Source organism: Cottoperca gobio, chromosome 8, assembly GCF_900634415.1.
Source record: "Cottoperca gobio chromosome 8, fCotGob3.1, whole genome shotgun sequence".
NCBI lineage: Eukaryota > Metazoa > Chordata > Actinopteri > Perciformes > Bovichtidae > Cottoperca > Cottoperca gobio.
Genome location: NC_041362.1, coordinates 9,524,554 through 9,548,364, shown reverse-complemented (window position 1 = coordinate 9,548,364; position 23,811 = coordinate 9,524,554). Strand labels below are relative to the sequence as shown.

General features: G+C 43.2%; 2 protein-coding genes across 4 annotated transcripts in view; one reads left to right on the top strand and one right to left on the bottom strand.

Moving 5' to 3' along the window:
• The window catches only part of LOC115012096 (mitochondrial import inner membrane translocase subunit TIM16-like), a 103,807-nt gene that overhangs the window by 31,343 nt on the left and 48,653 nt on the right, over nucleotides 1-23,811 (bottom strand). The window lies entirely within an intron of this gene.
• On the top strand, nucleotides 248-23,446 carry vasnb (vasorin b). Of its 2 annotated transcripts, XM_029437557.1 has the most exons (3): nucleotides 252-361; nucleotides 7,342-7,403; nucleotides 19,322-23,446. In XM_029437557.1, exon 3 carries the CDS (start codon nucleotides 19,329-19,331, stop codon nucleotides 21,399-21,401), a length of 2,073 nt encoding a protein of 690 aa, XP_029293417.1. In that variant the 5' UTR covers nucleotides 252-361; nucleotides 7,342-7,403; nucleotides 19,322-19,328; the 3' UTR covers nucleotides 21,402-23,446. The 2 variants fall into 2 exon arrangements, with proteins under 2 accessions (XP_029293418.1, XP_029293417.1); XM_029437558.1 differs by lacking the exon at nucleotides 7,342-7,403 and having other exon boundaries at nucleotides 248-361.

Sequence of the window (23,811 nt, the reverse complement as noted above, 5' to 3'; positions counted from 1 at the left end):
TCCTTAGCACTCAGCCAAGCTGCAAGGTGAGTTGTTCGCTGCTCTCCGGTCTGTGCAGGAGTGTTGCGGTGCGCCTCGCCCCTCCCATCCCTCAGCTTAAACTCTCCTCTGTGCTCACCAATAAAGCGCTTTTTGTCCAGGGAGTCAGCACCAGAGCATTCCTTGACGTGGAGGTCGGTGTATCTCTCCAGGGATTTGATGAAGACCGTTTGTTACAAGTGTAATACGTTCACAGAAACGTTTTTTTGACAGCGCACACACTGAAAACTACACGGTCTTGGAGTTATATCGGTGAAGTGCTCCGCTTGGATAAAGACACAAGCGCGACTGCGCTCACAACTTTACTTCTTCGAAGTTCAGGGTAAGAGTTTCCTGCTTTGACTGATAAATAAGGATAAACATTCCATACTTTGTGGGCTCTAACGCTTGGAACAGGATAAAGACGTGCGCTAAGACGCGTAAACAAAGTTATGTTGACACATGCGGTTGGGAGGAATAACTTAAACAAAAAAAAATGCATTTTAATATATTAACTACACTAATAAACTGAATCATTTTCAGAGCAACATCCACATTATTTGTCAGGTTTATGTCCCTTTTTAAATATAAGCCGCCACCACACATCGGTGTTCTTTTAAGTTGTGTTTGTGTGTCCTGTACACTCCCTTTAGAAAAACTCACCGTGTTTCAGTTCTGCTCAACAGTAAGTTGATAATATTATCAAAAACTTTTGCTGCTATTTAACGCGCAGCGTATAAACTGTTATAAGAATAGTTTTTCTGTCAATGCATATAGCATCCCTGGAAAATGCAAAAACAAAAAGCAAAAAGCAAAAACTGTAGTTCTTTGTTGTAAGGAGTTACTAATCAACATGATCGGTGACTTATTGGATGTAACTGGTTATATTGGCGAGGTGTGCGCCACTAAAGTTACAGATCACCAAATACTGACAATAAAACAGTATTTGGGAAAAGAGTAAAAGGCGAGCGTGTGCGCGGAGCAAAAGGAGCAGTCGGGGCGGTAATGTGGCGGGCTGGTGTGGGACCGCAGGACGCCGTGCAGCATGCAGGGGCCGAGCCGATTGTCTAGACCGCACCGAGCCGAGTTCACCGCAGAGGAAAAGCTGTTTTTGGACCCACACATGGGGGGGGGGACGTCCCACAACAGAAAGTTCAATAGGACACAAGCGTTTCAATGGTGTTGGGTCAGATAATGCAAAGTCAATACACTTCGTATTTTAGCAGCAACATCATATCTGGAGACAAGTGGAGGGTGATATTATCCAGGGTGACATGGTGCCACCAAAACATTACTGCAGCATACTGTAGATCACAGCTTCCATGTGTTTTTTTCTGACAGTGTTGGAGGATCACCTCTTTACAATGTTAATACAAAAACTAAGGAGGAAATATGCTCTAAGTTAGGCAAAGTGCCAATGCCAAGCCTGACTATTAGTGATGCATTGACTTGATGTGGTTTTGTGCTGGCTCTAGAACATAAACACATCTTTAGGAATTCACGAAGAAATTAAATCAGTGACACCATTTGGATGGATAGAAAACAAGGAAATGTCTTAGCTTTGTCATATAGTGTTTCAGTCATAAGCATGGCTGGTGCCATCCCTGGATATTAAAGATGTCTATCAACAGCTGCTACTGTTGTAAGTGACTTCTTTATTAATGTAAGTGACAAAACAAAATAGTCTACTTTGATTGAAGTATGAACAAGTTCAAGAGCTGGATTGAATCAATCATTTGACTTTTAGCTGGAGGCGGTGCAGTGGACAGACCGACGAATGAAACACTGGCTCAGATGTGAAGATAGGTACAAGCCGAAATTAGAGACATCACCTTCCTTCAGTGTGTACGCACCAGAGCAATGAGCGATAAGGTCAAATTCCTGAAAGATGAAATCTCTGAGTGACCCAGCCGAAAATAAAGTGACATGACTCAACATTTTAAGACAAATCACTGTTCCAAAAAGTTACAAAGAACTGCAAGTGCATCTGTTTCCTCCAGATAATGTCATCTCATCTTACCGAATATTGTGCCAATATATTAAACTTCTTCTCATTTTGTCCCAAAGACGTTTTTAAAACTTAAGTTTTAACCTTACAAAGTGTTTGTGCTCTGTTGCCGGGGTAATAACCACAGAAACGTTAACAAACCGGTGCTGGATGTAATCTCTGTGAATACAATAACAGTGAAATGTAATGATTCCTTAATAAATGAAAGACCAGAAGCTCCTAGACTCAACTGGGAATCCGTGATTAAGATGCCTTTCCTCTAATTCATGCAAGAACAGTCTTCTGACCACGACCCCAATAGCTTTCAGTCAGATTACCATCTTTTACACAGCCCCCACCAAACACGCACGCAAAATCTCCTAATCTTTCCTGGGGGCAAAACAGGACGGCGTAAACTACTCCTACAGCCCCCACTATTAACCCCTACCCCGGTGTACCGCTTGTTTCTTCGACCGTGTGTTTCCTCACAGGCTGTCATTATGGTATAGGAGAAGCTACTGTGTCATTGACAGTATATAATGGTGGTAATTGGTTTATATTAGGCTACCAGACACAGCAGAAGCAGCCACAGGAGACCAATTATCCTTCCCTAATGTGGAGAACTTTCCGGCTACTATGATGCACAGATTGTAACATTTACAGTACAAGAGAGCAGTTGTGCCGGTGTAGTTGTTTTCTGATCCCGCTGCTTTCTGCTCCACTCTCTACACAGCAGACTGTTGTGTTTGCACAGACGCTTGTTGACACTGACGTGCGTCTCACTGCTAACAAAACAGACGGAAAAAAGTCTCATAAATGAGGTAAAGTTGTGTCTCCTCACCTGTGATGTGAAATTCACAGCCAGTCAAAAGATGAGTTGCATAACATATGGTGACACTTAGGCAATTAAATGTGCAGTTGTCGGTGCTGGTGTGAGCATTATGTGAGACGCATATGCACACTGGGTGGATAATCTGTCCCACGAGACATTTCTTGAACTTAAATTTCGGTCTGTGGACGGGAAGCATGACTAAGGCAAAAGAGCCCTCTGTCATACAACCCAATTTAAGCAATTAAGTCGAAACCACACTACCCATCCAGATTCTGGTTACCAACATTGTATCAGCCTGTACTGTTATCCGTTTTTTCTTTTTAACAAAACCACGCCATTTCATTATCTGTGCCAAAGAGCTTGGGTGAAAAGAGGACGGATGTCAAAATCTTCTGCTGCCGATGATTGACAGCTTGCTTCTTTCATTTGTTGTGTTGAGACATGTCTAAAAAGATCTGCTGGACATTTTGCAAGAGCTTGTTGTGCCTGTAAATGTACTTATTAACACAACACACATTCTTTACACTTAGTGTTGCCACTCTCCTTTTTTCCAAACTGGATGAAAGCAGAAGATTTTCACGTTGTCCCTCGTATCGCCAGAGCTCTGTTTTTTTACGCCAATTAGGGGCAGTGCCTGAAGAATCTTACCCTCTGCATCAGAGGGATTAGAGGGTTAAAAGTCAGGTGCTGAGGCGCGGAGGCCTAAGGAAGGGAGGAGAGGAGGGATATGGGGAGGTGGAGGTAGCAGAGGTGGACTAGAGTGGGGTACTCACACAGCAGGCAGAGAGAGGAAAGTCGACAGGGCAGAAAGTTTGAATAAGTGTGTGAACATGTGCGTGTGTGTTTGTTTTTCTCAAGGCCATGTGAAAGGGAGGGCTCATCACAATTTGCAAGCAGTGCTGCAGTGCAATAGTGAGGGAGACATTTACAAATTCTTCCTCCGTCAGAATTAAAGGCTTCAGCGTGCCCCTCGTCAGGTGCTGCACAGCAGGGGGGGGCGTTCCCTGGTTGACAACCAAGAGCCTCTTTCTCAAAAATGGCGTCTTAAATAAAACCCACCGGCTTCAAGGGCCTCAGCCTCACACATCAATGCTGACCCAGCGGTATGTGGAGGCAAACCCCAGCCTGTACGCCTGCCAAGCTAAATTGAAGAAGAGCTTGCCGATGCAGCCAAATGATGCGTTCAGAAGAACCACTTCAAAACCTTGCATAAATATACACACACATGCGAAGGGATCTGAGGGTTTCGTAGTGCCCCAGCTTGAGCGCAAACCCCAAATAACTGCTGTCCTCCGTGTCCACAGACATACACATGCTCACTGTTGTCAGATTTAACCCGTTTGTTTATCTTCTAAAGCAGATGAGTCAAAGAAACCGCTCTCTCAAGCTTTACGTTAAACGCAGCTATTTTTCTAACTTTCTTATTCTGCTTGGAAAATCTGCAAAAAGCCAAAAAAATCCCCCAAATTCCTAAACCAACTCCAGTGAAGTATTGAGGGATAGGAGTGGAGTGAGAGACAGATGGAAAATGAGAGAGAGGATGAGAGGGAGGATGCTCATCCCAGAAAGCCACCGCAAATTGCTGCATTTCAGTGGGCCCGTAAAAAGAAGAGAAACAGCTCTTAATCTTAGGTTGTAATTACCTCTGGCCAGCACTGTAATTAGGAAATGAGCCTTGAACCAGATCTTGTTGGGTAACAGCGAAGCAAAGGCACACAGACAGACACAGACACACACAGACACACAGACACACCTATACTGTTTGACCAAAACCAGAAGTGGGAGAAACAGATCTCCGTTTGAGAGGAAGGTCAAATATTTAACCGCTGACATGAACATTAATGTTTTACTGAATATGGATTTAATGATAAGACGGCAGAGTAAATGTGCGAGCTCATGTACCTGTGGGTTAGTGTGTGTGTGTGTGTGTGTGTGCCCGGTCGCCACCGAGTGTCCAGCACCTTGTTTGTCAAAGAAAGTGGTGACATTCACACACACACACTCTCATGTAGGCACGTCGTACATACAAGCCAACACATACGCGCAGAGCCGCTCTCTCGCGTTACATCAGTCGACGCTGGAGTTCTCCGTTCCCCTTTTGCTTAATGTCTATTCCTGTCCGCAGCCAAGGACATAAATAGTATTGTTATCTGCTGCTGTCCGCACCGTGAGAGAGCAGGAGGGCAGCCTGAGAGACAAATCAGCTAGCATACGTGCCTGCATGTGTATATCCGAATGCCACCGTGTATCAGCCCGAATCTTAAATCACTCAACGCTGCAATCAACGGCGCGGCGGTCGGGACCGTGCCACAAGTCATGGCTCGTCACTGGTATACATATTCAACATACAAGAAGCATGTTAAATATCAAACAAGGCATCACACCAAACCTTTCTCTGTCGATCCCCTGTTCTCTGGAGGTTTAGGGTTTGGACAGTGATGTCTTTGGGCTGATTGCTGGACAATTTCGATGATACCACTACAAAGCCGGTTCTAACATTAACGTCAGACTGCTCAGCTCGGCTTTTGACGAGATTAAACCAGATGGGGGAAGAGAAAGGGAGCGACACACAGAGAAAGAGGAGAAACAGAGGAGGAGAAGGGTGAGGCGATATTTATGTTTAACAGATGAAAACAGGGGAAGAAAGAACATGAGAGTGGACAGAGAGGCTGAAAAGTATCGGTGACAAAAATAGCTACTTAAACCAATAACGGTGAATAGGAGGTACTGGCAGGTTAAAAGATACGACCATTGATTTGGCAGTGCACAGTCTGCAGAAATTAAATGGAAAGAAGTGGAGAAGGCGGCCGGAGCTGTTACGGCATTACCACGACAGGAATATTGGTGTCAACCGTTTTGACTTTTACAAAAGCGCTACAGTCATTCATGAAGCTTAGTGGTAAAGATGATTTGCATCTATTTTGAGTGCAGAGTTCCACTTTGAAAGCTAAATATTTACAGTACAGTCAGGGGATTGTGTGAGGGGGAGACACAGTGACCTCTGGAAACTGACCGCAGCAGGGTCAGCGCACGCGAGTCCCCACACAGTTGTTTCACAAGCTTGCATCATTACCTGTACAGATTAGTGAAATTAATGCAAATTACACAAAACTAGGCGCACACATAAACCACACACAGAAGGCCTCTGTTAAAACAGTCCCACAGACAAATAAACACACGGACGCAGAGTGCAGCAAAGGCCCCGCAGCAGGTCAGCGAGCAAAATCGAGCGCCGGACTGTGACAGATTATTTTCAGATGTAAACACTGCGCTCTGCATGTGGAAGCGAGCGGGACCTGCCGGGTGACTCAGAGACGGTGTATGCAAAGTGGAGTGAGAATTCACGTGTTACACAATCAGGTACAACATGTGGTTTGGTACTTATTCTGTTGACTCAGAGTTTAGGAATATGAAATATGGCTTTAAAAAACACTGCTTAGTGGAAAGATACTGGAAGAGTGAGTGTAGTGTGTTCACTATGAATAGGTGTATAGTTAAGAGTCTGCGGGAACAGGGGAGATACTGTGTGCATCTCAGTTAATTATCTCCAAAGCTGTTTTATGACCATGCCTTGAATCAATTAAATGAAAACTTAAAAAGTCTGCCATTAGAAAGAAATGTGCGAGCTGCTCCTAAAACATGAACATAAAAAATCAAGTGGTCACTTTGTTCTCCCCAAAACCACCTCATATTTATGATCCCATGACCGCGCTCAAAAATAACAATTTGATAACAAGTTAACGTATTCATTCCAAGCAACGGACACATTGACGCACTGCACAATCCGTTCTGTGGTCATGGTTAATGACACGAATATGACATGAAATCAAAACGGCTCTCGGCTTTAATTTACGAAAGCTGAGAGCCTGTTCGGCAGGGTTAGCTCGACTTAAAACACAAAAACACACACGCTATCAAAACACGTACTGAGGAAAAGCACAGGCACACATCCCTTTTGAGTGAAAACAGTCAATCAGTGAAGTAAAACTATACCTGCTTTGAAATATTATGAGAAACGTCAAATTCTGTCACACGTTTGTAGCAAATGTGTATCACTTTTACAGTTCATGGCACAACACTAAGCAGCTTAAGGGGGTGAAACTCAATTAATCTTTACAGATCATACCATACGTCTTGTGTTAGGTTTGAGTCAACGCTCTAAACACACACACACACACACACACACACACACACACAAAGCCACTTTCGGCCACGGCTGATACCACAGGACAAGGAGCTGACAGAGTGCAGAGTGGTCGGCCTGCATTCTTCCTCTCCCGCTCTGTCATTCTCTTGTGCTGCCACACGGACTGCCAGCGCTCAGCACGCTCCCGTACACAGCTGGAATCCGCCCAATTAACAGGAAAAAAACTTCCTGTTTTGCTTGAGGACCAATAACAATGCATGACCCGGGGGGGGGGTTGGGTTCTTACGTGGAGATAAAAAGAAAAGGAAAAAGAAATATGCAACAAATTTGGCTAATAAGTACAACTGTTATTTGCAGGGAAAGAAGAACTGAAACGAAGAAAAGTGGAGCCAGAGTAGAGGAGGAAGCTTCTTCACCGGGTGAGTGAAGCATTAAATTAAATCTGACAGTTGTATTAGTAATCTGTGTCATTATGAATCAGATGTGGCCGGCAGAATACAAACTTTCTGTTAACATCAGGAAAGGTTTATCATCAGAATACAGAGATAGTTTACGATGGATTACACAAGCAATGACACGCATCCTAATAATACACTCCTTTTGAATATTTGCATCCAGAAACCTAAATCACACACTGTTGGCGGTCCTTATTGTGTTAACTGTAACACCCTGCTTCCTCAATAGGGTTCTTTCACACAACTCTGAGCCTCTTAACAAGACTGGCAGGAGAACAAGAGCAGCTCTCACACTCACACTCACACTCACACACACACACACACACACACACACACACACAGAGTAACCTTTAAACATCTACAGTAAGTGTAAGGCTCGTAGTTTTTAAATGTTCTTATGAAAACAAAAACAGATTAGTTTTAGGCAGCCACTTTAACCAGTTTTTTTTTAAAGAGATACATACCCAGATCTCATTAACCGCCTATATGTGCTGGGGTTATCGCCTATCATTGCGTCACTGGTGAAAGCCGCTGCTCTGATTTTTGTTTCTACTTTACACACCCCTCGACCTCTGTCCTGCCTCATTCCTGTGTTGTGCTAGTTGTCAATGAGCTGTGACAGGAACTGTGTGGGCTTGTAAAGACACACATACACAACACAAGACCGTAGCCTCTGGACGCACACCGCTACTCTCGCTAATTGAGCTTCTGCACCTCTGTCTGAGCAGCGCAGTCGTCCTCAGGGAAAACAGAGACGAAGAAAGCAGTTCTTCTTCTGGGGTTGAATTTCGCCTTTAATGCACGCAAACATTCCTCAGGTTAAGGAATTTGTACTGCTAGCTGTAAATTATTTGCTACTCCGTCAATCCTTCATGCCAACATACAACATTTCTGCCTTAATCCTGGTTTCAACATCAAAGCTGTTACACACTATGATGAATTACAGCACGTTATGTGTGTTTATACCTGCATTTGTCCTGTGTGCTGACTTCACATCGCTGTCACACCTAATGTATGTATTTGTAGTAAAATATGAGTGCGCGCAAGTGTCGACGCTCCGAATCCAAGCCAAATGTCTGGCTGTTGCTTTGGCTATTAGCAGCCTGTGTTTCCCAGGAATGTGGCCTGTAGCGCTTTGTGTTAAACTTCTAGACATGAAGGTGAAACAACAGCATTAACACACTTCCCCTACTCAGTCCGCTGCTCATTAATGCCCTGACACCATGGCAAACATGCATAACTGTCGGTTATTAATGTTAATATTTCTACCCAAGAGCCATCATGGAAGAGCAAACAAGGGTGCTCCATGATACTCTAACACAAATAGACTCATTTACATCTGCACACACACACACACACACATACACACACGTGTGAGCAAACACACAGGTACGCATTGTACTGTGTGTTACAGCTCAACTCAGGAATCTAATGTACTTAACTAATGACGTGAATGAACGGATGTGAAAGCAAATAAACCGCTCTTTATAAAGACAAATTGCTATTCACTGCTACAATAACAAAGCTTCATTCATTCCCCCTCTCTCTGTGTGGCGGTCTGACAGGTCGTTTGTATATGTCAGTGTGACTAACCTGTAAGGCACAGACACACGGCGCAAATCCTGTTCACAGATCTCCCTCATATCCACACCAAGGCCGCCAATAAATGGCGTCGTGGTAAAGACCACGTTAACCAGTGCTGCTCTCATTTACTACAAATCATATACTTTACATCACAGTTATTTATTCTGCAAGCCAAGCATGCATGTTCTTTTATTTGAATATGCTTTTTCTATCATCCCAAGCCTCCATAGATATCCACACAGTATGGAAATCAGACTGTTACATAATCTGTTGATTTAAGGGCTAAAACTTGCAGTGATATGGTCCTTTAGAAAAGGAGCCCCATGTGGGATAAATGGAAACAAGAGGCCTGGGGTGGAGTTTGTGTTTTGTGTAATTCCTCTATGATTGTGCAACATTGTTTGTGCTAGTTATGAGGAACCTTCAGGAAGTGCGCACCTGCTGCAGGCAAATTGGAGAGTTGAGGTTCAACGTTAATGTTTTAATAGACTGGTGCTGACGGATGTCTTTACTCTCGCTAACATGGTGAAGCTCACCTGTTTAATCAGTGGAGTATGGAGGTCAACGTGATAATCAAACTAGGGATTAAAGATTGATGTTGGCTCACCGTTGCTGTGACATTTATCCGTGAAATGTTATGATAACAACATCAAAAAGGGCATTCAATGTCAGACTTACTTCACATTGGAAAATGAGAATTGAATTTACTCTAATAGGATAAAGGATACAACTGTTCTCCAGCTATGGAGAAGATACAAGCGTATGAGACAACAAATCAAATCAGATGCGTGTCTAAGAAGCCACTTTGACTACCAAAAAAAAGGAAAAGAAAAATCACACTGTGGTAGAAATATGTAACAAACAAGTCAACAGTCTTCAGGAGGTAAAGGCAGGGCACCCGAGGCCATGGAGCAGAAGCATGTTGGGGGCGGGGGAACTGTGATGCTCGATAGCTAGTTTGCCAGCCAGCCTCACTAGCTCTGGCGCAGTACCAACTCAGGCAGCAGTTTCACAATAAATTCCTTTGTGTCATCCTAATCAGCAGCAGTGATCTCCATTTCACATTTATCTTGTGTTGTGTGGCACATGTCTGAGGCTTTTCTTTTTTTAATTTATTTTTTTACGAGGAAGAAAAAGCCCACAGGCCAGAAGTACAAGAAAAATCACAAACGGTAACTCTTAGAAAAGAGGCGCCCTGAAAAACAGGTATCACCGCAAAATGCCTGTCTTTACATGAAGGTTGCAGTAGAGGAAAAAAAACAAGAAAAGTTCTATTCTATTCTTTTCTTATTCTATTCTTGTGCTATATTTACTGTAGGTGCACAACAGTATTTACTGTATGACACTGACAACTGAATATGGAAGAGATTTCAAACCATACTCACTCCATTGAAACATAAACTACCAAACGTGTCATGAGTAATAGTGAACAACAACAACCAATGAATCATGTGTCAATGAGTTCAACAATAAATACCTGGTTGAATGTAAAAAAAAGTTTTGTGAGACCTTAATATAACTACAGATGTGTACAGCATGAGTACAGCTGTGAGTTTGTATGAGTTTGGTCCAAGTCTACAAGTTTTTTATGAACAATAGAACGAGTTGATGTTTGCACTATAGCACTACTCTACATTTCTGTTTACCATCCCATTACTTTAGCCTCGAGGTCTCACAAGGTACTCAGCCTAACGATCACTCTGACAGCTACATAGTCGCATCGAGGCCCTGCAGGGCTTTTCATCAGATCCAGTCCTACTCATGCCAGCTGCATGAACAAACCTGAGGAGTAAGGAAAGAGGTGAACAGCAGCGACAGGTGAAGACAGCATTTGCGCAATGTGTCAAATAAGAGTGGCACCTGTTAACTGTCCAACGCGCAGCCGTACGTGCGAGCGTTTGTACGCACGTTTAACACCGACGCTTTGACAGGAATGCAGTTCAACTCTTCTATAGAATCAGTTGAGACCTTTTTAACTTCCTGCAAGCCATATGAGATACTCAGATAAGTAACTACAGTATGTTTAAAGAGTAATTGAAAGACTATCCAGACAAATGAGCTGACAGATGGATAATGTGCAAGAGTTTCGTCAGCGAGTACGTGTGACACTGTTTGTCTAACAAGGATAGTCAGCCTGCCAGTCAGCTGGTCCGACAGTCAGTCAGCGTGCCTGCCTGACTCCTGACTCGTACACACCCTCTAATTTAGTTGTGCTCCAATTTGAACTCTTACACAGCACTGCGGCAACAAAGGTAAAAACAGCGTCAACATCCAGCTTTGTCCTTCCCTTGATCTTTTATACAAAGACAAGAAGAATGATAGTTTAAGCGTGCGGTCCAAATATGTCCTGACAATGAGAGAAAGACTCCCACATTCTTTTTCATCAGGGATATAAAACGTGTACATTTACAATCTCTGAGACATTCTGTATTTCACATCAGGTGGATATAGCTTAGGTGGCCAGGTGACAAACTAGCATTGCAGCCGTGTTGGGGCTTGAAAGAAAGTCAAGCGCTGGACAGAGTGTCGGGAGTGTGCACACATCAATCCAGACTTGTGGCTGACTGATATAACTGGTCCATCCAGCAACTTCAAATGGCAAGCACACACACGGCACAAACACAACCCTATTCCAGCTCGAGGCCAGGTTCACAGTCTTCTAACACACCTGAAGTGTTGATGGAGCCAGTTCAATGAAATTCTGTTTCCAGAAGGAGGCGTGAAAAGGTTACGAAGGCACAAGCCAAGGCCTGGAGAGAGTCCAGCTTTCTGACACTAGGATGTCTTATTCACCGTTTCCTGGTGATGTAGTCTTTTTTGACTCATCAGAGAGTATTGCAATGGTGAGGTTTGCTGCTGTGTGTGGGAGAAAAGATAAAGATAAATGAAGATAAACAGAGAAATAGAGGGAGTAAGAGACATAGAGTAAGTAAGGCAGAGAGGTGTTGTTAGTGTTTTTGTGCCACTCTACTCTCAAGCCAGGTCCAATATAAACAATATAGTTCACCGCATAAAGGGGGAACAAGATTGACAAAAGTTTAAGGAGCAAACAGATGAAGGCCCATGTTGTCTCTGGTGCACTGAAATCCTTTGTGTCTGTGTAATGTGAGAGTCCTGTGGTGAAGATCTCAGACAGACGCCATGTGACCTCAGGGACCATCTGTCCCCGAGAGGTCACAGGGCAGGGTGCACTGATAAAAGACGCGTGTCAGTGCTGAGACATTGCTTACTGAGCAAAACAAGAGGACACTTTGTGTACACTGAGAGAAGAAGAGAGAGTCTACCTCAACCAGTGCATCCTGTGCCTGGATGCACTGGTTCCTCATGTGCCTTTATAGAAAGCAAAATCAAGTCTAGCATCTACAGCACCATCCTTCATATCCATAAGCAATAAAACAAAAGGAAATGGTCCACATTTCCTTTTCTAATCTCATAGTGCCAGACTTGCTGTTGCAGAGTCCCAGTTCTGGTCTAGTTTGGCTGACCGGCCGCCCACCTCGGCCTGATTCCGTTCTGCTCTCTCTGCTCTGCTCTGCTTTGGCGCAAGTCGGATCATTTACTCAGACACACTCCAAAGGTTTTGGGTTTCATGTTGCCATAGAGGAGCAGAGAAAGCACCTGTTGTGTAGACAAGGACCAGCAAGCTTCAGGTGTACGTGTGTGTGTGTGTGTGTGTGTGTGTGTGTGTGTGTGTGTGTGTGTAATCGGAGCTGGGTGTGTGCATGTGTCTAACGGTGCCTGTTATCTGTGTTGTCTGGGCCACAGTTACAACGGGACACAGAATACTGAGCAGCAGTGGGAACATTAATTTGAGCATGACCTCTGACCTCAAGGAGTCGCTCTCTGCCTCATGGGCTTTGTTGTTCTTTGGACTGATGCTATCTGACCAGATTAACTTGGCAGAGGACTGACTGTTTGGTTTTCAGGTCTCTCGTTTTTTACTCATTTGTGTTGATATTTTACAATGAAACATAGTTCTTTAGCACAAATGGAAACGAAAAAAGTACCTACTACCTACTTGGATGAGAAAACCAAACAGTTGCCCCCTATCCCTTTTATAGTGCGGCAAATATACACTGTTTTTGAGACTTTTACTATTTTACTACCCTCCCTTTCACCCCTGGACTGTATATTATGCTGTCTTTCAAGTCCTCCAGCTGCAGGCTCTAATGGTAAGGCTTCACACTGTCCTTATATGCAGGCCTGTTCAGAAGCATAAATCCTGAGATGAAAAGGGTCGCCTTTCACACCAATAATAAGCTGCTTTGCAACTCATTTAGATGTGCAGAATGTATGGAGCAAAAGGTGCGGAACGAGGGAAGGCATAAGAAAACTAAAGTCTGTGAGTAGGAGGCAGCCCGACAGGAACCCGCCTGTTGGTTAAGTGGCTGCTTGAGTTAATTAAAAAAAGAAAACATTTGACATCCATCAGCACGGGCAGAGCTGATGCACGATGGATGCGACTATTACAGGGTCTTTTCCTGTGGTCAGGCTGAAACTAGTTGGAAAGCTTTGTTTGTGCAGCACATTGTATAACTACTACGGCCCCTAATCCCCTTTCATACTACTACAGAGCATAGCAATGATATTGTGGCTTCAAGATGAGTATTTCCAGCGACAGACATTAAGCTATCATCCTTCTTTCATTCCACATGTCTGCCTCTCCCTTGTCTGTGGGTGTATTCTGACCTTGATGCAAGTGCACAGTTGGTAGAGCATGTTTTGGAATATTGTCTCTTTTTCTTTTTGAAAGGCTACTGCTGGCATTACATATGCAGCCAATTCTTGATGTTGAGACTCATAATTTGCTGTTTGTCTTTTCAGAAATGTAAGCATTTTAGATATATCTAAGCTAAGATTGACAGATACACTTTACCTTGACAGGACAAAATTACATAAGAAAAAAGCTATTAGAGTGATGCCAACACGTTTTCGTTACCAAACATGCTTTCCTTTCCGATACATACATATCCTGCTTGCTTACTGCGGTGCAGTAATAAAGCACTACAATAGAGAGGAATTACCACATTCCTTAAAAATAATAATAATAATTTACTTTACTGGGAATATGGGAGTGTGTGTTTGGAGGATTGGTCGTTTGTCTTCTCATAGGGTGAGAGGGGGAAAGTGGCAAAATTGGGAAAGTCAGAGGGCTCACACTAGCTTTTCTCTGGACTAAATTATCATTCACAACCAATGTGAAGTCATGTCCCTGTGCTACTGTAGTAAATCTACACAAGAGCTGCTACAGTAGAATATTTTAGTAGTGCACCCCAGTGAACTGAACCGCCAGACTTACAACACTGTAGTTCATACTCTAATGCACATACCACAAGCATTGTCCCTTTAATAGATTAAGTCCCAGAAGAGAAGGGGCCTCTTTAATGGGAGTATGCACTCTGTAGTGTGCGGCCTTATCCCCTTACGGTGACTTGGCCTGGTGCCCCCCCTGTAGTCTCTGGCCTGGCGCATTATGCAAGTGCACAGTGAACTGCAGCTCATCCACACACCTCAATTTCCTTCCCCCTCTTGTACCCTTCATTGTCCCTCAGTGTTGGCCTTCAGCTATAAAGATAAGGGCTCTTGACGCATGGCCTGCCGGGATTTAATTGCTAAAGCCCACTTCACCCTCCCAAAGCCCGGCCTTATCCATCTCTCCACCGCGGTGCCCCTTGTTGACAGAAACCTACTTTTGTTTTCCACGGTTCCCCTTCTTTTCTTTTCTTTTCTCACTCATCTCGAAGGAAAATAAAAAGTGGTATAAGAAGTGATCCGAAAAGAAGGGTTGGTTGTTGAGCTTTCCTTCCTTTTTCCCGCCCATGTTGCCTCTTTAACATTTCTTTTCAAAGGGCTGACCACGTATTTCAAAGAGTGTTGCGTAAGGACGTTCCCATGCTTCTTTCCTAGTATTTTCTCTTTACCGTTTATGCCCCTCGGGTGATTCCAAATACTCATCAGCCAACACGTTTTATTCTAATACAAGCCGCAAACCAAGACTCAAGAATGGAGGGAAAAAAAACACAGATGTAAGAACAATTGTTATATAACAGATCTAGTCATACAGATGTTTAAACTTCCATTCATATAGGCTGCAATATAATTAATCCAATCCATCGTCTGTTAATACACGTAAAAAGACTCTCTGTTAATCTCTAAATGCGAAGCCAGTGAGACAGACGAGCTCACTTTTTCAAGCTCAGCTGCTGCCTGTCTCAGGAATGTCTCAACAAGCACGCAGGGGAGAGAAAAGGAAATTACAACTCAAGAGAGGAGGAGGAAGGCAAGAAAGGAGGGGGGGCATTCCTTCTTGTGCAGGATGACAAGCCTGTCTTTCTACTATCTCTCTCTCTGGGCCCTCCACCTGCACTCACTTCAACACACTTAAGTTAAAGTCACACAGTCAGGAGTCACTAAAGACGGCATATACTGATGATTGTAGTGACGCCACAATTGTGCCTTATCTTACCCACTGATAAGACCTGCACAAGTCACTCTTATCCAGAAAGAAAGAAAACAGGAGAATCCTACTTAGCAAGCTATGGTTTGTATCTGCAACCCCCCCCTCATCCAAATCCATCACAGTTTCTCCTCTACTGGGTTATCAGATGTGCCTGGCCCAGTTTGGAATGAGGCACACTCAAATAAACATTCTGCCTCGGGGAGCTACGTTAGCATCAGCATGTTGAGTTTCTAAGAAAAATATTCTCAGTTTTATCTCTCCTGGCTGCTTTGATGTTGTTGTATTTTCTGGCACCGGACCCTTATAGCCGTCTCTGTCCCTGATTATAATATACCAAAGTCAAGTTTCTCTATCTCCGGAAGGAATTTTTTTTTTGGACAACTTCAGACACATGATACTTCTCTCAGACAAACAATAAAGTGCATGCAGTGTTTGTTCTGAACAGGCAGCCTTTAACATAAAGTATGTGTACAATCTACGACACACACATACGTGCAAAATCCTGAAACTGAAATGCAGCACCCCACACACAGTGAGGATTTGAAAACGTGAGACCATCTGCATACGCTCCAGCTGTTGCCTTATTCTCCCTAACCCCTTCATCTCCTGTTTATCTTCACAAATCCTTTTGTTTTCCCTTGTTCTGTACACATCTGCAGGCCAGCAGCCACACTTTCTCTCTCATCATCAATTCTTAGCCCTGAACTGAAACCTGCCTTTTTCTCTGTGACTATTTTAAAAAATATTTTGGCCATCTTATAAACTGATAATTGTAGTTATTATTGATAGCTTCGATTAAAACTTTTATTTCCAACAGGAGCGAAAACAATGTATTTACTTTGGACTTTGCCGAGGCTACTGAGGCATGACCCAAAAACCCTTTACAACCATGACCATGTAATTACTCACCTGTGTGTAAATTATGGGATAACTACAACCCTTCACCTCTGCTGCCCATTTAACTGTAGACAACAGCAAATTGCATTATATGTTATCGTACTTTCTGGAAAAGATTTTCTATACAATTGCAACACGAAGCGGGTCCAAATGTTTCTACATGGCTGCCAAAGTTTAGGTAGTTTTTCTATGCCGTTAGCAGGTGCTGACTCTGAAAACCAGTTAGCTGCTTTGTTCAATCAAGCCATGAGGTTTGAGTAGGGTCATGACATCTGGCTGCACAGAATACCATTTCTGCCCTGTCTGAAAGAGTTATCCGAATAATAAGAGTAACATGTTAGCAGTGGGGTTCAGGCGAATGCCATGGTTGCTTTTAGTTCGAGATGGAAAAATAAGACATCAGGGAATCTGTCCAAGGAGGTTGCAATTTCAAGGAGGAGCGGAAAGTATGCTGAAAGAGAAGAAAAAATAAATGCCATAGCTGTGGTGTGATGAGATGATACCCTTCCTCCGCCTCTCTGATGCCCCCCCCACAAAAAAAAAAACCCTTGATCTCCTCTCCAAGCCCTGAAATTTGATGCAGTGAGTTTTCTTTTGGAAAGAAAATGTTTCATTAAACAGACAGAGTGAAAGGAAAGAGCAGTGAATGAATTTCAAAAAGGAGACATTATTTGAGTTGGCAGTGGCTCTGATGCTACGGTTACATACAATTAGATTAAAAACAATTTGTATTAACAGAGGACAGACACAGCTGTTTTCAGACGTTCATGACACAAATGCGTTCATGAAACAATACATTTTGAAATAAAAAACAAAAAACAAAATCAGCACATAGTAAAGAGAACTGGACAGAGGGAGATGTAAAAAAGAAAAGTGCATTTATTTCCCAACATGTATGACTAACCACAACACACTCAAATTCTGGTATAAACAAAAGGAAATCTTGAGGGAGCAACTGTGATTCCACAGCCTGGTTCAATGTTTGTATATCTCGGACATTGTGCAAAAACATATATTAATGCTGTAACTTTGGAGGAAAAGAACAAAAGTCCCAAGATAGAAAGGGAAATGATGAAAATATATTTTTCTATTTTTTTTCTATTTCTTGTGTAATGGTCCACAATCCTAGGTAAGCAGTGTGAGAACAGAATGTTCTCTGTGAGTGTGCTTCATCTTGGTAAAACTGTAGGTCACACATACTTGGCTTCCCATTCAGGTATTTGTGCAGTGAAGACATCAACAACTGCACCATTTAAGGCCCTAAAGTAAGCTCCCTCGAGCGTGCAAGTCGACCAACATACAGTGCTTGTGAGCATCATAAATGTAGATAGATTGAAGATATCAAACCATTCACTACCCTAACCCCCAATCAATAAACTTAAATCATGACATTAACTTAAATATTTGCAGTACACCAGGGAATGTTTTTATTTAATTTGTATTAAGGACAAATAAGTGCTTTCAATTGACTCCCCGAGGAGAAGAAAAAAACAAGAGATAATAAATGGTTAACAGATAAAGATGTTGCCTCTTTCCCCCAAGGCCGTCTCACTCAATAGCAGAGGATGATAAACTGCCACACTCTTGTCGGCAACTAGTTTCTTCTTTATCTCCCCTCATTCCTCTCTTTTCTATCATCCTTTCCCTTTTTTTCAGCCCTTTCAAATACTGTGTTGACGCTCTACCAGGGTGTTTGTTTTTGGAAGGCTTGGGTTCAGGTGAAATGGGCTTAAATCAAAGTATCATATCTTCCTGATGATCAACAGTACTATTTACAGTCTCTGTCCATTTCATCCGGTATTAAAAGGCACTGGCAAGCAGCACAGGCCGTCAGTCTGCGTGATGACAACATAGAACGCGTGTGTTATTTATATTATGTCTTTGGTCGGAGAAGCAGCTCCGGGCTATCAGTGAAGCTCCTCTTCAAGTTTAGAATGCCACAAAGTAAATCATGCACAGATGTGTGGCCACGTGCATGGCAGACATACAACCAAACAAAGTTGACATGATATGGTTATATGAAACTAGAGAGACCAGAGTAGTGTTTTTGGAGAATAAATGAGAGGGCGTGTGTGATTTTCACTGTTTCAGTGGCTCTGAAGAGACAGAAAAACGTTCAAAGCTACTCTGAGTTTTTAATTTGATACATCATCTCAGAAGCAGAAACAAGTTGGATTTGTTCATTGTTGCTGTGCGTTTCATAGTCTATGAAGTCTGTCATAAACATAGGGCGAACGGTTAACTGTGACCCCACTACAACCACAGTGTGTGCACTACAGTAAATAGCAGTGGGTGGGCAGCTTACAAATATAAACCCTTTTATGTACAAACACCAACACACATATTATCATATAGTATTTGCATGTGTTGCTGTGCATATGCTTGCACATAACCATCTGTAGCATCATTAAGGAAGGAAACTAAAGTTTTGGCAACCCGCAATACTATCTATTACACAGATCAATGCCGTAAGAATGTGGCACTCCTTTAGCCAGAAAAGCGTGGCAAGAATCCACTACGTCAACCTTTCCCAGAGTTTAGCAGAAAACTCCCTCTGAAACCTGAGGTCACGGCTACAGCCCTATTGTTTGTGAGAACTTGTGACAAAAGACTGCCTTTGATCACTGGCTATGCAAAGTTAAACCTTTGATAGTAATCTCACTCTTTGAAACACATTAAAGAACCACACAGTGAATCAATAGCTGGTCTAGAAACTAGGCCGTATAGGGAGAAAATATGCTTTATTAAAGAGATTTAACATTATGGTGCAATTGTCTAACATTTTTTGGTGCAACAGCTGGATGCTACTAAACCCAAACAGGGCCCTATCAATATTATGTGTACTACTGTTGTATCCTGTTTACAATCTGACAACATTTACTATATATTTCTCTGGATGATTATGCAGGTCATTGACAGTTTTTATGTTTTCTTGTTTTAGGCTAGGCATGGAGAGAGAAAGAGTCTGCACCATGAAGGTCTTTCTCACTCTGCTGATGCTCTTCCTCATCCTTCCTGATGGCACCTTGTCCAGCGACTGCCCAGAGCACTGCTCCTGTTCCACACCAGAATCCATCTTATGTTTCCAGAGACGCTCCTCTACCTTTCCCAAGCAAGTGCCTCCACAGACAAAAAGTCTCTACCTGTTTGCAAACGGCATTGAGGGCTTGACAACTGAGGACTTTGATGGTCTGGAGAACCTGGAGATGCTGGACCTCAGTCAAAACAAATTGACTGAACTTACAGATAGGGTGTTTGAACCTTTGACCTCTTTGAGAAACCTGGACTTGTCATCCAACCAGATCACCCACGTTTCAGAGGAATGCTTCCAGGGTATGAAACTGCTTGAGCGCCTTTATTTGTATAGTAATCATATCGAGACCATCCACCCTACAGCCTTTAATGGCTTGGAGCACCTGCTGGAACTTAAACTGCAGGGCAACCAATTGACATCCCTGCCTGCTCTCACAATGCCCCGACTACTGCTGCTGGACCTTCGCTTTAATGTTTTACCCACCGTGGGACCTTCAGACCTCCAGACCCCAAACCTGGAGTCACTCAAATTGGGTGGCGTGGGGCTGACCAGCTTGAATAAGGAGCTCATAGGTAGTCTAAAGAACCTCCATGAACTGGATATCTCGGGAAACCAACTTGAGTCCTTCCCCTCAGCACTAAAGGAGACCCAGGGGCTGATTCACCTCAGCCTGGCTGGGAACCCCATGGGTCCTCTTGAGGTTCAGGACTTGCAGAACCTTGGAGAGCTGCAGGAATTGGACATTAGCAGCCTTAGTTTGCTAGGCCTCCCTGAAGAGTTCCCCCAGCTCTTACCCCACCTCACAAAGCTCACAGTAGCAGAAAACCCCTTTAACTGTCTCTGTACCTTAGCATGGTTCCCAAGATGGCTGAGAGCCCAGAGCATCACCCTAGAGAGAACAGAGGAAACCCGCTGCCATTTCCCACCTATTAGTGCTGGAAAGGTATTGGAAAGACTGGAGCACAGGGATTTTGGATGTCCTACTACAACTACAGTCACCACTAGTACTGTCAAAACTACTACTACCTTGCCTGTTCCTATCACTACCATTCCGAGTACTACTAGAACTATTCTAGCACCCAGGGCCAGTGACAACCCCACATACGAAGATGATGACTCTCCCCTGCCCCATGTCCCTGCATCGCCCAGTAGCAGCAGCATAGACCCAGACGAGGAGCAGCATTTCTGTCCCCCTCCGACCTGTCTGAATGGGGGTACCTGTCGTTTGGACCAGCATGGTCAGGTAGAATGTACCTGTCCACATGGTACCTCTGGCATGTATTGTGAAGTCCAAAACCATTATCCGCCTTCACCACCAGAAAATGACAGCCCCATGGCAACTGTCAGTGTAGAGTCACCTGACATCAGCTCACATGAAGCAACTGCAACCTCGATCCTGCTGGACCTCCACCGCTACATTGAAATGCGGCCTTACATCCGTGGAATCCGCCTCACCTATCGCAATCTCTCAGGGCCAGACCGCAGGCCAATTCAACTCAGCCTGCCAGCATCCTTCCCAGAGTATCGACTCAGAGGTCTGAAGCCCAACTCCACCTACACTGTGTGTGCTAGCCCACTAGGTGCCCCGAGTGGCATAGACAGTGTCTGCACTGAGGCCCATACGGTTCCTGAAAGTGTCTCAGGCCATGATGCACAGTATGACGATCAGAAGTTGACTACTATGCTGGTGCCTGCAATTGCCATCATGCTACTACTTGTACTGATAGCGATAGCAGTGGGAGTGGTATGCTATCTTCGCAGGAAGAGAGCCAAGGGCCACCTGGACCTAGACTGTGAGCCCTCCCAGCTAGAGTTGGATGGAGTGAAGGCTGGTTTGGACAATGGTGCACTGCCTCAAAAACAGCCCCAACTTAATATCCCTGAACCTGCTGTTCAGAATGGCAATCTGGAATATGAGGTGTTGCTACTACAGGATCACTGTTCATCAAATAACAATATGACTTCACATAAGCCTTCCTACTTTTGACACCTGGCTTGGACTACTCAGACCTAAAAGAGGATTTTAATTTTTCAGCTCTGTTTTCCCCACTGGTGAAATACAGTGAGCAGCAAAATATGTTGTGAAAGTAGTGGAGGACACAGTATCAGGCGGTCAACAAGCAAAGGAGAAACTGGACATATATTTAACTCAATGCCCTTCGGTTGTCTGAGTAGACATTAAACAAAAACAGTTCTTTGGACTTAAAAAAATCCCTGAAAGTGCCTCTACTCCATTTACATGCTGCATCCTGCTTCAATAATATTTCCTCACTCAAATTGCTGGAATGACAACACCTCAGCTCCCATGCTGTGATGCTGGGATCAATAGTGTCGTCATTGGCTGAAACTTAGGGTTAGGGGACATGGTCACCTCAGGCCCTCGTTTATGTGTTCATAAAGGAGAGTGCACTGAAATTGAGTTGTGCAGTTTCCCCATCACACAGCCCAACTAAACACCATCAGCAATTGTTTTTGCTGCATGTTGTAACTCCTCAATACTGCCCCAAAGGGACCAGTGCTTGCTGTGAATGACCTTTAAGACACCAAATGAAGTCGGGCAGAGAAAAAAGCTTATGCTTGTATTGCTTTATTTGGCTGTAAAACTCTTTTTTGTGTTGTATGTGTGTTTTTTATACCCGTGTCTTTATGTAAAAATGTTATTGTGCAACATTGTGACTGTTAACAGCCCTCTATAGCCTACACCCCCCCCACCCCACCTTTTGTGACTAACAGACAAAACAGCAGATTAAAATGTTTGAAGATTAAAACTCGTTTGGTACCAGCAAAGTCAATCAAAGGGCTTTGCCCCCAGAATGTCAGACAGTCTAAGTAGATGTGAGTCTGGACAGACCCGAGACTAAATCCCCCTTCTCAATTCTGAAGCCCTCAGCCTGCTTTGCCATCACAAAGGGAGAAGGTAAGCAGGATTACAAAAGGTACAGAGGGGAACAGTTGAAAGAATCCCTTTTGTTTCAGTGCTGCACTGAGTTCCATACAGTTCAGAGCTTTCCTTAATTACAGTAAGCCCTCACATGACTATACAGCAAAATACAACTTCAGACTCTATATATATTATTTATATTCACTGATAGGGAAATGTTCTCCCTAAACCACAATTTGAGTACAATATATTACTTGGCCTGGCCCACTACAAGCAAAGCAAATAGTGGTTGTGTATTGTGTTTCCCTTGAGTAAAAATAGCATGCTTGGCGTAATGCTGTACACAATTTCTCCTTGGCAATGAGGGTTCCAGTTTTGCTTACTTGCACCTAAGCAAACTATGGAAAGGTCAGATCAACAAGAGGAGCAAACTTCTTTACAATACTGTGGAGAGGACACAGATATAAAGTGGGAGATCCACAGGAAGGTTATTGTACAGATACAGAATACTGAGATCCAAATCTGTTTATAAAGGGCAAAGAAGTAACCTTTTGTGTGTGTATGGATATGGATATGGATATGGATATATATATATATATATATATGTATGTGTGTGTGTGTGTGTGTGTGTCTGTCTGTCTGTCTGTCTGTCTGTCTGTCTGTCTGTCTACTTCAGTGATAATGCAAGTACGTGCTCTGTCTTGTGCAAAGACCTGCAGACATCAAGTTACTATCAGTTACCCCATCTATCTGCCTGCATGGCTAGCAGTACATTAAGCCCCTAACAACTCTACCTACTTCATAGACAAACACACCAAAGACACATCTGTGAAGATCTGTAAAGTTACCTTTCTACACTATTCCTAGCGCACACTTAAAAGTACCCTGCTAACAAGATGCCTTGAGAATCCACCCAAACAAACAATCAAGCAATGCAACTGGAACATTTGTCTGTATAATAGAATACATTGAAGATATCCAAAAGTATTTTCAATGTGATTGTTAATTTTTCCCTGTTTATTTTGGGAAGCTCTTCGTTGTCATTTATCGTTTGTTTTTTGTTTTTGTAATTCTGTGAAATTATTTGTACAAGTGGAAAAAGTGATATTATCATTAAATGAATATCGAAAAATAGAATGAACCGAGTTGTCTCTTTTGTAGTTTCCACCTTTGATTTGTAAGAGGAAGGATTAGATTGACAGGCAACGGGGGGATTATGTTTGTCATTAACTTCCCTTTCCTTTTAAGCCATCACTCAACAGTGCGAGGGGAGAGATCACAGAAGGGGGACTCCAGGAAAGAGACAGAAAAGGAAGTGCAAGCGTAATTGCGATGGATATTATAATCACCCACACATTAGTCAACGTGTGTGTGTACAAGTGCTTGTGTATTTGTGCAAATTCATTTCAAAAGCGGTATAGTGCCAAATATGTACAAGGACATTTCTTGTGCCAGACTCTTGCTCCCTCTTTAATTTCTGTTGACTAATAGCAGTCCACAGAAAGGCTATTATTTG